At 34.8% G+C, this 13,489-nt stretch overlaps 1 protein-coding gene across 3 annotated transcripts in view; it reads right to left on the bottom strand.

The window, feature by feature from the left end:
- The window catches only part of unc5cb (unc-5 netrin receptor Cb), a 189,489-nt gene that overhangs the window by 76,303 nt on the left and 99,697 nt on the right, over positions 1-13,489 (bottom strand). For all 3 annotated transcript variants that reach the window (XM_039662011.2, XM_089126524.1, XM_039662012.2), the window contains one exon: positions 5,833-5,976. In XM_039662011.2, coding sequence (XP_039517945.2) covers positions 5,833-5,976 — 144 coding nt within the window. The remainder of the gene's footprint in view (positions 1-5,832; positions 5,977-13,489) is intronic.

Genomic DNA, 13,489 nt, shown 5'->3' on the forward strand with positions numbered 1-13,489 from the left:
TTAGTTATTTTAATTCTGAGTAATCCATTTCTGTGCCTGAATACAGTGAGATTTACCTCAAAAACAAAAAAGCACTGCTTGCTTTCTTCTATTGTATTTATCTATGCTTGCAATTTGTTTATTTTTTTTTCTATGCCGATTCAATCCTCTACAAAATCAATATAATTATTTTAGTATAATTAATTATTTTGTAATAGAGCTATATATATATATATATATATATATATATATATTAGGGCTGTGCAAAAATTAATTGTGATTAATCGCATCCAAAATAAAAGTCTGTGTTTACATAATATATTTGTGTGTGCTGTATATAATTATTTTGTATATATAAATACACACACAGGCATGTATAAATTTAAGAAAATGTGTTATTCATATATAAAATATTTATATTTATATAATATAGATTTTGTATATATATATATATATGAAGAGTTCAGATGCAAAAGCCTCTAAATGCCATTTGAAATTTTCTTCTTGAATGATGATTTTTATCAAACTTGTATATTTAAGTTCAGTAATTTCACTTAAATAACAATTAATAGGCAATCATCATTGCCATTTAAGTGAAATTACTGAACTTAAATATACAATACAAGCTTGATAAAAATGATCATTCTAGAAGAAAATTTCAAATGGCTTTTAGAGGCTTTTGCATCTGAACTCTTCATATATATATATATATATATATATATATATATATATATATATATATATATATACAGAATTTAACCGCAAATAATTTTTAAATATATACATGCATACATATGTATTTATACAAAATAATTATACACAGCACACACAAATATATTATGTAAACACAGACTTTTATTTTGGGTGCGATTAATCGCAATTAATTTTTGCACAGCCCTAATATATGAAGAGTTCAGATGCAAAAGCCTCTAAATGCCATTTGAAATTTTCATCTTTAATGTTGATTTTTATCAAACTTGTATATTTAAGTTCAGTAATTTCACTCAAATAACAATTAATAGGTAATTATCATTGCCATTTAAGTGAAATCACTGAACTTAAATATACAAGTTTGATAAAAATCATCATTAAAGAAGAAAATTTCAAATGGCATTTAGAGGCTTTTGCATCTGAACTCTTCATATATATATATATATATATATATATATATATATATTGCAATGCCCTATGACCCATATTATATCCCATAATGCAATGCAGTGCACTCAGCCCTCTATTCCACACACAGCGTGAAAGAAAGGAGAAGTATGAGTAGTACAGTACAGTAGTATGTTATTCTCTCTCTCCGGTCATATGTCTAGTTGAGTGTGTTGTGTTGAGGTAAATCACTGCTGTGTGTGAGTCCGTGTTAAACAGCCTGTGTGTCCAGATCGAAGCTCGTCCCCTCATAACTCACGGTGCAAGTGCCCGACGCGACACGCTCACAAATCACACCCGCAATTAATATCCTCAATGAGAGCGCAGAGCCTTCTACAGCTCCTGAACTTTATGGCGTTTCCATTGATCACCGTTCCACAACAACAAAACGCTGCTTATTTATCGCTCTGGAGTGTTACTCAGGCCCTGATTAAAACATCTGTCACATACAAGACGCTGAAAAGGGTAAATGATCACTGGTGTTTCCATTAGCCTCCAGAGAGAGAGGGGGGGAGAGGGGGGTCAGCGGAGCCACACCAGGACACTTGAATAGGGATTAATTTTGATGTGAATCAAATCAGGTTACAATGATTTAAGCAGATTGTGCTGCGGTGACACTGACCTGAGACCAGCCTGACTGTAACTAAAGCCAACAGGTTAACGAGGAGGACTAATTAGGTTTCCTAGACTCACTGAAAACACACACGTACTGAATCTACAGCATAAAGAAATAAATCAACAGATTAATCAATGACAATTCTTGTTTTTTTATGGAACATTGAAGTGTTTATTCTAAATGATTCATCATTTTTGTGTTGAATTCATGTTCCTGGTAATGTTCAATGAGAATCAGTTCCTCTCGCAGCATCTTTTCTCGTCTCTGATGATGTGGGCGGGGCCACCTGTCACTCACATGAGATCAGCCAATAGCAAACCATCACCATCCAATCAATTCCACCACAGACACAATCAAGCCCCGCCCACATGTGTTCTTGTTCCAGAAGCGTTTATACAGAACAATAGAGAAGAAACAAAAAGCACAATTATCGTTTCATGCCGACTTTAATGTAATTCCTAATCTAGTTGTCTAATAAACCTGGCATTGTGCACTCTAAAAAACGATTCGTTGGCTGAACAACCATTACTTATAAAAGTAATTGGATCAAACATAAAAAATTAAGTATTCATAACTTTTCAACGTTTACTTAAAATATATAGTGTGTGTAACACAAAAATATAAGTTACTAGGTGCACTTAAATGTATGTATAAATAAAATGAAAAATACATAAGGCATGTCAACTTGCGTCAAAATTAAGTAAATCTAGCATATCATTTTAAGTAACTATATTAGCCACGTGATATGCAATTTCCCGTGATGCCTATCCAGACAAAAGTTTTAAGCCATTTTATTTCACAGCACATGTGAAGACGTTGAGAAGAGGTAAGCTTATTTTTTGTACAAGGCCTACACATGATCATTTATTGCATTTTTGGTCAAGAAATTTACTTTTAACTGAATTTCAGAATTGCTACAAATTGTGCATCAACAATTAGAAACGTGTTACTTACGAATGTAAACGTTTTTAGTCTACATGTTAATGAATGAAATAAGTGTTTTGCACGCGAGTATTTGAAGAGTATATTGTGTTTTTTCAAAATATATGACCATGATGTTGGCTTATGCATTAATGGTGTGTTCACACAGAACGTGAATTTAATTACTTGCGATAGCAGATTACATTCATAGTCAATGCAAAGACGCGAAGACGCATCATTCGCGCCGGGCGTCGCGAATTGGGTGACTCGTTTGCCGCGAAAGTCTTCCTCGGTAGAAAAATTTGAACTTGAGCGGGCTGCGGAAGATTCAAGCATCTAACTAGACGCGACGTGTTTGACGCGTTCGGTTACCAATTCGGACGGCGCTTTCTCCCCCACGGATTATAGGCCTACTTTATTAGCGAGTTGTTTTTGGATAAAACAAATGTACCTTGCATATTTACAAATTCCCATATTCTCTATCTATACATGGATTGTGGGGAAGGGGGCTTTGGGCGCGGGTTAGCCTACTTTATAACGTTAACATAAATATTACATTCAAAAACACATTGCCTACAGCTCCGTGCACAATTTATCATTAAATAATGGCAATCTTGATTCTAGCACAATATTATTCCTAAATGACAGCGACAATTCAGTAAATTAAACCTTCAAAATTATTATCAAAATAAGTAAATACCCTTTAAACAAAAGTTTAGCTTCAAATAAAGATTGTAGACCTTTACTGTTTTCCAGTACTAAAATGTTTTTGAAAAGATTCGTTCAAAACCTCTGGACAAAAGTCATTAATTAACTTCTGTTTTGTTTAAACTAATAGATATTAATAGACTAATTTTTTTATTTATAGGCATTTAATAATGGACTAATTTGTTACATTTAAATGTTTTTTATTGATTTTTGAAAAAAATAAATATATAGGCCTATATATCTTCTGCCCACCAAGCCTTCATTTCTTTGATCCAAGAAAAAACTGTAATATTGTGACTATTATTATTATTATTTTAACAACTATTTTCTATTTTAATATATTTTAAGATGCAATTTAAAAGTTTTGGGTAAAAAATAAATAATAAAGTGAAATGCTTTATTGTGTGTGATTTGCATGTTTAATTTATTTTAAGACATGTAAGCTGAAGATCTAAAATAAGTTAAAATGGTTGGTTCAACTGATTTAATTGTCTTATTTTTATATATAAATGAGCTTAAATGTTAAGTAAACAGAACTAAGATTTGTTCTGATCTCACATGGCCTGCACTGTGTTGGATTTACTTAAAAGATATATGCACCATTTTTGCGTCATACTTTTTAAGTAATCCGTAATCATTTAATTAAGTAAATTTTTAACTTGGTATAATTTTACATAAAATAAACTTAAATATTTGAGTTCACGTGACATTCTTTACTTAAAAATATATGTAACGTGATGCATACATTTTTAAGTAAAGAATGTTGCGTGAACTCAAATAATTAAGTACATATAACAAAGATTTTCTTGTTAATTTTAAGTAAAATTATTCCAAGTTGGGATTACTTAAAAAGTATGATGCAAAAATGGTGCATATATATTTTAAGTAAATCCAAGACATCATTTTTTAGAGTGTGCTTAGCGAATATTGTTGACTCTTGTTGACACAAATTGCTTTTGTTCCTCTTGTTCCAACGCATAAATGCACTCTAAACAGTGTGACTCAAACAAATGAACCAATTTTTGAAATGAATCAATCAAAAGATTCACTTTATTGGTTTGAATTAGTCTTGCTGAATTCATTGGACTGATTTAAGCTAATTAGTCTAGTGAGGGACTTCCTGATAACCTGATTAACAAACATTACCATTCTCAAAAAAAATTATAATAAGTGGACTTTAATGGTAAAAAAAAGCGTGATTTTGAATGAGATTTCACTTATTGCATGTCATGATAAAAAAGATGTGATTTATGACTTGTCGTTTTATTGCATTACATTTCAGGTTATTGCCCTGTCTCACATGATTTTAAGCATATGCAATTATTTCAGACAAATACGAGCAATAAAGAGTGTTTGTGAGTTATCCTGATGAGCAGATTGTAGATGTATTATCAGTGTTTCCTGCAGTAAAGGAGTGTAGACACTACATGTGCACTGCTGAACGACTGCAGACGCGGACGAGAGCGATAGATAATGTATTAGTGGTGCTCACCTGTGCTGTTCATCTAGCGTGACTGAGTCATTTCACACAGTGAAGGGCATCTCTCATTCACACACACACACACACACACACACACACTGAAGAGCTCCTCCATCTAAACTAAGAATGAGCAGCAGTACATCAGTATCTGCTCCCAGCGTCTCTTTATGCTGAGAAAACATCTCGTTCTGCCACAGCTCTCTTGGAAAGTGACAGACAGAAACTGAACCCCTTTGACTTGAAAAAATAAATAAATAAATAAATAAATAAATAAAACAAAATAAAAATTATATATATATATATATATGTATAAATGTAAAAAAATAAATAAATAAATAAATAAATAAATAAAATATATATATAAAAATGTAAAAAATAAAAATAAATCAATGTAAAATTAAATAAAATATTAAATAAAATAAAAAAGTATAGTATAAAATTATATTTTAAATACATTAAATTATATATATATATATATATATATATATATATATATATATATATATAAAATAAATAAAATACATATTTAATATAAAATAATAAAGTAAATGAAATAACGAAAAATAAAATAAAACAGAATACAAGACAAATCCCTTTGGGAATCCCTGCTTTAATACATCACATTCACTGAGTCGTTAGAGTGACTGAAGTGAACAAACCCTTCTGGCGTCACTGTGTCGAGTGTGTGTCTGTCTCAGCGTCTGCAACAGCGACGTGTCGAGACATTAGTGGAGTCTGCATGAGGGATGCCAGATGAATTGTTGGAAAGAGTGAGATCAGCAGCTGTTTATAAACACCGAGCGCTGTGATTGGTGAGATTATAGATGTGTGCTTTTGTTTAGAAACACTAAACATGACCACAAGAATGTAAACGTCACACAATGAAACGAAAGGAAACATCAGAATTTGAGTTCCTGTTTATGTCGGAACAGTGTGTGTGTTGTTAGTGTGTGTGTGCGTGTGGACTCACAGGCGATGCGGACGTGGGCCTTTCGGCTCTTGGTGGTTCCCGCTGAGCTCCAGGCCACACACTGACACCAGAAGTCCTCCAGACCGAACATTTCCTCCACTTGCTGACGGGTGATCTCGATACTGGCCTCCCGAACCACCAAACCTACACACACACAGAGAAAGAGAGAGAGAGAGAGAGAGTCACTGACACTGAGACATCGAGGTTCTGCAGTCAAACGCTCATATGCTTGACCTCTGGCTTTTAGTGTCACTATATACATATATATAAATAATTAATTTGTAATATACTTTTTTATATAAAGCTGCATTTTCATACATCACTACATATCATAGATTAGCTGATGCATTCTCGTACCATCTCTATCCTTCTACTTCCTTCTACTTTACGTACATGCCTTAATTAGTGCCGTCACAGAACGCCACACGTCATACACAAACCGCAGAGGCGTAGAGATCATCAAGAGAAGTGTGATTTGTTAGATGTGTTGGAAGAGGGACTTTTATTTTGACGGCGCTCTGGACTTTTAAAATATGCTGTGCTATATCCAGCATAGACATCAATAATAAAGGCTAGGCGTCTCTATCGTCATCACTGGCGGCCATTTTGTCACAGGCAAGCCTTCTGACGGGCTCTGTGGTTCCTAATGTAAGATGAGTGATCAGAACGAACATAAACACTCTTATCTTGCAGAAATCTTGGCGCATTTACAAACGGTTTGGTTTCTTACAAACATTATTAACGAGGCTCTAATTGTGGATGATTATTTATTTATACACTTATTATTCATTAGTATGCAGTGTTATAACTACATCTCTGATGTTTATAAGAAACCAAACCGTTTGAAAATCGGTAGAAAATTGAGCAAGTTACGGGTATTTAAAAAGTAGATACACCATTAAAACACAATGTTACGAGTGAGCCAGCTGCCTGTAGCAAGATGGCCGCCAGTGCGGACATCTAGCCTTTATTATGGAGATCTATGATATCCAGTGTCCCACTATGTCATATTCATATAGTTTTCACTGTTTGCTGTATGTAAAATTACGTTACCTTGTCTTTATGTGATAACACATGATTACCAGTGCGCACGAAATGACCAGATTACTGAGTGCCGTTACAGTGTTTACTTCCTTTTTATTCACATATTCATATATTTTTAAACAATTACTTTATTTGTGAAAAATACTGTAATAGGATTGCAGATTCAAGAAGTTGCCATCTAAAGTATAAGCATGTTTATTTTAAAGATTTTTTGTCTTAAGATATTTTAAAGATTTATAATTTACAGGTGAAACTCGAAAAATTAGAACATTGTGTAAAAGTTCATAAATTTCAGTAATTTAACTTAAAAGATGAAACTAATATATTATATAGACTCATTACATGCAAAGTGAGATATTTCAAGCCTTTATTTGTTATAATTGTGATGATTATGGTTTACAGTTTATGAAAACCTTTTCACGATATTCTCATTTTGAATTTGGAGTTTCATAATCATCACAATTATCACAAATAAATGGTTGAAATATCTCAGTTTGCATGTAATGAGCCATCTAAGGGCCAGTATCGGTCGCCGCTAGTGTGATTAGAGCTCGTCTGTGTTTGAGCAGATCGAGGGCCAGGATGATTGAGCTGTTCTTCTCAGTCACGTCAGGCCGAATCCCGTTGGCTAAACTCCTCTGATTATTGTTCATCTGGCCGCTCAACACACAAGCGTTCGCCTTCAGCCCGGATCCTCCTCTCGAAACGCTACATTACAACCCCCGCTTCATTCTTCACGCCTTTAGCCTTATACATCTCATCGTTTATGGTGGCGATACAGAGTGTCTAATCCAATCAGGAACATTAACACTGTCTCGGGATGAGCGTGTAAGAGGAGACGCTGAATCGGCCCGAGCGAGTGTGTGTCCATGTGAGTCGAGCCCAACGGGTCTTAGAGGCGGTTTTGGTGCACAGGTTCTGACTGGTTCGTTTTCGGGCACAGGTTCTGATTGGGTCATTCTCTCTGATTGGGTGGTATTGGGGCACAGGTTCTGATTGGGTGCTTTTGGGGCACAGGTTCTGATTGGGTGGTTTTCGGGCACAGGTTCTGATTGGGTCATTCTCTCTGATTGGGTGGTTTTAGGGCACAGGTTCTGATTGGGTTATTTTCTCTGATTGGGTCATTTTCAGGCAGGTTCTGATTGGGTCGTTCTTTCTGTTTGGGTGGTTTTGGGGCACAGGTTCTGATTGGGTGGTTTTGGGGCACAGGTTCTGATTGGGTGGTTTTCAGGTACAGGTTCTGATTGGGTCATTCTCTCTGATTGGGTGGTTTTAGGGCACAGGTTCTGATTGGGTTATTTTCTCTGATTGGGTCATTTTCAGGCAGGTTCTGATTGGGTCGTTCTTTCTGTTTGGGTGGTTTTGGGGCACAGGTTCTGATTGGGTCGTTTTCTCTGATTGGGTCATTTTCAGACACAGCTTCTGATTGGGTCGTTCTCTCTGGTTGGTTTTGGGGCACAGGTTCTGATTGGGTCGTTTTCAGGCACAGGTTATGATTGGGTCGTTTTCTCTGATTGGGTGGTTTTGGGGCACAGGTTCTGATTGGGTTGTTTTGTCTGATTGGGTCATTTTCAGGTACAGGTTCTGATTGGGTCGTTCTTTCTGTTTGGGTGGTTTTGGGGCACAGGTTCTGATTGGGTTATTTTCTCTGATTGGGTCAATTTCAGGCAGGTTCTGATTGGGTTGTTCTTTCTGTTTGGGTGGTTTTGGGGCACAGGTTCTGATTGGGTCGTTTTCTCTGATTGGGTCATTTTCAGACACAGCTTCTGATTGGGTCGTTCTCTCTGGTTGGTTTTGGGGCACAGGTTCTGATTGGGTCGTTTTCAGGCACAGGTTATGATTGGGTCGTTTTCTCTGATTGGGTGGTTTTGGGGCACAGGTTCTGATTGGGTCGTTTTCTCTGATTGGGTCATTTTCAGACACAGCTTCTGATTGGGTCGTTCTCCCCGTTTGGGTGGTTTTGGGGCACAGGTTCTGATTGGGTGCTTTTCTCTGATTGGGTCCTTTTCAGACACAGCTTCTGATTGGGTGGTTTTCTCTGTTTGGGTGGCTTTTGGGCACAGGTTCTGTTTGGGTGGTTTTCTCTGTTTGGGTGGTTTTGGAGCACAGGTTCTGATTGGGTCGTTCTCTCTGTTTGAGTGGTTTTGGGGCATAAGTTATGATTGGATTGTTTCTCTGTTTGGGTGGTTTTGGGGCACAGGTTCTGATTGGGTCGTTTTCAGGCACAGGTTCTGATTGGGTCATTCTCTCCGTTTGGGTGATTTTTGGGCACAGGTTCTGATTGGGTGGTTTTGGGCACAGGTTCTAATTGGGTTGTTTTCTCTGATTGGGTGGCATTTGGGTACAGATTCTGATTGGGTGGTTTTGGGGCACAGGTTTTAATTGGGTTGTTTTCCCTGTTTGGGTGGTTTTGGGGCACAGGTTCTGATTGGGTGGTTTTGGGGCACAGGTTCTGATTGGGTCGTTTTCTCTGGGTGATTTTGGGGCACAGGTTCTGATTGGGTTGTTTTCTCTGATTGGGTAATTTTTGGGCACAACTTCTGATTGGGTTGTTTTCTCTGATTGGGTGGTTTTGGGGCACAGGTTCTGATTGGGTTGTTTTTTCTGCTGGGTGATTTTTGGGCACAAGTTCTGATTGGATCGTTTTCTCTGATTGTCTTGCATTGCCAGCGACAGCAGCCTGAGCCATAAAGCCACAGTAATCCTCTATGCAAATGTGGTTTCTCTGCTCTCCTACATACTAATTGCTTGTTGCTTCATCTGCAGTTTACAATCACACACGCCGTTACTTCCTCGCAAAGACAAACTACTAGTTTTTAGACATGCAACATGCAAATATCATGGGATATGAATATCCCTTCATTCGTTCGTGTTAAAAGGTCTTGCATCACATTTTTCTTTTAAAAGTACAAATTAATATACAAGCTCATAAAAACTGAATAGATCACAATTATAAAAATAAACATTTCATTGCTTACAAAATATTGTAAAATAATAAAAATAATGACAAAATAATATGTACTATAAAATATTACAAAATTACAATAAATAATATAAAAATAAAAAATACATATATATAATAAATACATATATTATATACATATACAAACTATGTATATATAAAGAATATATATACACTTATTTTATTTTTAGTATACAGTTAAATATACTTGATTTTATTTTATTTTATGTAATATTTATATTTTTTTTAATTATTAAAAGAAATATAGAAAAATACACACATATAAATATATGTATTTTTTTTACTTATTTGCATATAATATATGTATTTATTGTTATTTATGTATACAATATAAAATAAAAATATCATATTTATAACATTTTTTTTTTTACTTTACTTTCTTTTGACTATCTTTCTGACTTTCTTTAAGCCACTCAAGCTGTTGGTTATAATGAAAACTAACGGTCCAATAGTTAGATAAGCACAGTTTAGTAGTACGACCCCAATCAGGACCGGCTCCATTCTGGTGTTAAACACACCTTTCATCGTTCAGTCAACTCAATATCCTGTTTATCTCAGAAATACGTCACATTATGGAAGTAAAATGAGTTGCAAACACTAGATCCAGATCTGAAACAATACAGCAGTTTTTGTCCATCAAATACAGTAGCTTGCGGTAGGAGACGAACACAGCCAGGCTTGTGTCCTCTCTCGACACAGGAAGAGTTATTTACCCGCTTATTAGGATTAGGAATCTAGCGCTGGCACTGAAATTACATTTTTAATGTGCTGAATACAGTCAGCTCGCCTGCTCACATTTCTCACACATTTCTTTCTGGCCTCCAAAGCCAACAAAGACTAACTTGGCATTATATTTACATCAAAATTGCATTAAGCTACAATGCCGAACGGCTTTATTGGAAACGCATTGTTGATCTGCGGCTGAATAATTCCCGAGGCCGTCATCTAGCACTCACTCAACGACTCAGATGTTCATGTGTGACACAAAAGAGGCGAAACATCAAAGTCTGGGAATGATCACATGATGCGAGAGACATGTTTGATTTGCGGGTCGAGCCCGTGGGAACGGCACCTCCACCAACCCAACGCTGCTCACTGACCCAAGCACGATTGACCTTGTTTATGAGTCGTTATGAGCATCAATAATTAAAGCTGTGTGATGCTGGAGCCTCAGAGAGGAGGATCAGGGTGAAGATGACGGATGCATCACCTACTGATTGACCCTCAGCACCTGCTTATTTTAATCATGGCACTGATATGATTAGGACAATAGTAAATATTAATTTATCATATTCTATATTATATAATATTTACGATAGAAAATTACAGAGCAGGGAAATAATATCAATGTGTAAAAGTACCCAACTAATTAAATCTGCATTTTTCAAAAATAAATCATTGCATTGAAATAACTACATAATAATGATAATAATTGATTAACAATTATTTATATAATAATATTATTATTTATTTAAATATTTACAATACCATTTTTTTCTCAAACAAAAATTTAAAAGGGTTAAAATATTCAATTCTACATAAAAATGTTAAATTCTACTGTACATTATAATATTTGTAAAAATTATAATATTAAAAAAAATCAGGATGAAGCAGTGTTAATGTAATAATGTAATTATTATGTAATAATAATAAATAAAATATAAATGATAACATTATGAAAATAAATAAAACAAATTAATTATTAAGTAATTAATAATTATTACATATAAATTATAAAGTGATATTATATATTTAATTTTATTCACATAATAATAAATGTTATATTCATATAAAGCATGATTTTAAATATAACTAAATTTCAAATAAAGTATTAAATTATATTACATTTTTTTAAAATAAAAATATATGATGTTATATATTTAAATATATGAAATTATAACAAAAGTTAAATGTATCAATTTTATCAGCTATCATATTGATTCTCAATCGTCACTTAAATATAACAATCATCGGCTCGTTAAGCGAAATCGTTGCCTTAAAAAAATGCAATAAATCCCGACTCCTCCCGAACGCCACGCTCTCTTCACTGGAGAAATGATGATGAAATAAGTTTCCTGCCTGTCATTCATTACGTCTCCTCTGTTTGACATGATGCATTATTGATGTGCAGATCATCATAATCATAATCCTCATCCTCACAGCTCTGGTTGTTCTTCATCGATTAGCGCTTCACGTCATCACTCGATCTGTGGTGTGCATTACATCGCTGTAGCGACATATAATTAACTTAGCCTGCTTTGTAGCAATCAATGTCGCTGGCCTCAGGAGATTAACATCAGTGACGCTTCAGTCCAGCAGATCCTCACCTGACCTCCATTAGCCCTCGCTCGCTCGCCCTCACACTGAGAGAGAGAGAGGCGTTTACCTTTTCCCACGCAGCACATCTGATTATAATATCAAAAATAGCAGCGCATAATGAACTTTAATGAGGAGACATTCACAAGCCAAATTATATAATTCACTTGAATACAAAAAGTACAACTTTAAACTGTATTTATTTAATAATTGTGGAATTATTAGATAATTATTAAAGATAATTTCTTAAATGGCAGGTAATACCCAAAATATCTAATTATAGGGTTAATTCAGGATAATTGGAAGGGAAAAAAGTTCTGCATAATGCAGGATATTTAATTGTAAACACATCTGCAATACACAAGGGCTCTTATTTTGAAATGTCTACTACTTCCAGCTGCTCAAACATAAAATATGCATCTCATAACCATCTAAAACATGCAACAATACAAAGAACATACAGTCTTCTGTTGTGCTGGTGCATTATGTTTACAATGTTTACTGTAAGGAATCATGTGTGCCGTATTCACTGATGGCGAACTGAGATTGAGAACGAGCAACGTGTTTTGAACGTGCAGCACTCACGTGAGGTTTAATAATTCATTTTTTTTTTTGCATTTTCTCAAATCTGAATTTATATCAGACAATCGCAACTTTATATCACGCAAATCTGAATTTACAACTCGCAATTGCTACTTTATATCATGCAAATCTGACTTTATATAACACACAATCGCAACTTAATATCACACAGATCTGACTTTATAACTCACAATTGCAACTTTATATCATGCAATTCTGACTTTATAAGACACATTTGTAACTTTTTATCATGCAAATCTGAATGTATAACTCTCAATTGCGACTATATTACTCAATTCTGAGATAAAAGTCAGATTGTGATGTGATCTCGCAATTGTGATAGAAAAAAAAAGTCGAATTATCTTTTCAAATGTTTTATTCTGTGGCAAAACGAGCTTCAATACTTCAGGACCCAAATTTAAAACCTCAAAAACAAACATTAAGACTTTTGTTACACCATTTTATCCTTGTTAGGACCTTAAATATGTTAAAATAGATAAATACATTATTTGCACACGCACTCCTAAATACATTTTATAGTTCTACTTTCAGTGGCAAATGAGAGCGAAATGCTCGATCCCTGATATTTAAGCCTTATTATGACCTTAAGTTTGAAAAAGAAGACGCTGAATTTAAGTGAGATTGACGCTGATGGGAAGATTGGAGCGTTCACATTTCCTCCTGGTGGCCGTTTCGTGTGGCGAGCGACGTAATTAAACACGGCGGCTGAAA

The sequence above is a fragment of the Pimephales promelas genome, chromosome 23, assembly GCF_988280905.1.
Source record: "Pimephales promelas chromosome 23, fPimPro1.hap1.1, whole genome shotgun sequence".
NCBI classification, from domain to species: domain Eukaryota; kingdom Metazoa; phylum Chordata; class Actinopteri; order Cypriniformes; family Leuciscidae; genus Pimephales; species Pimephales promelas.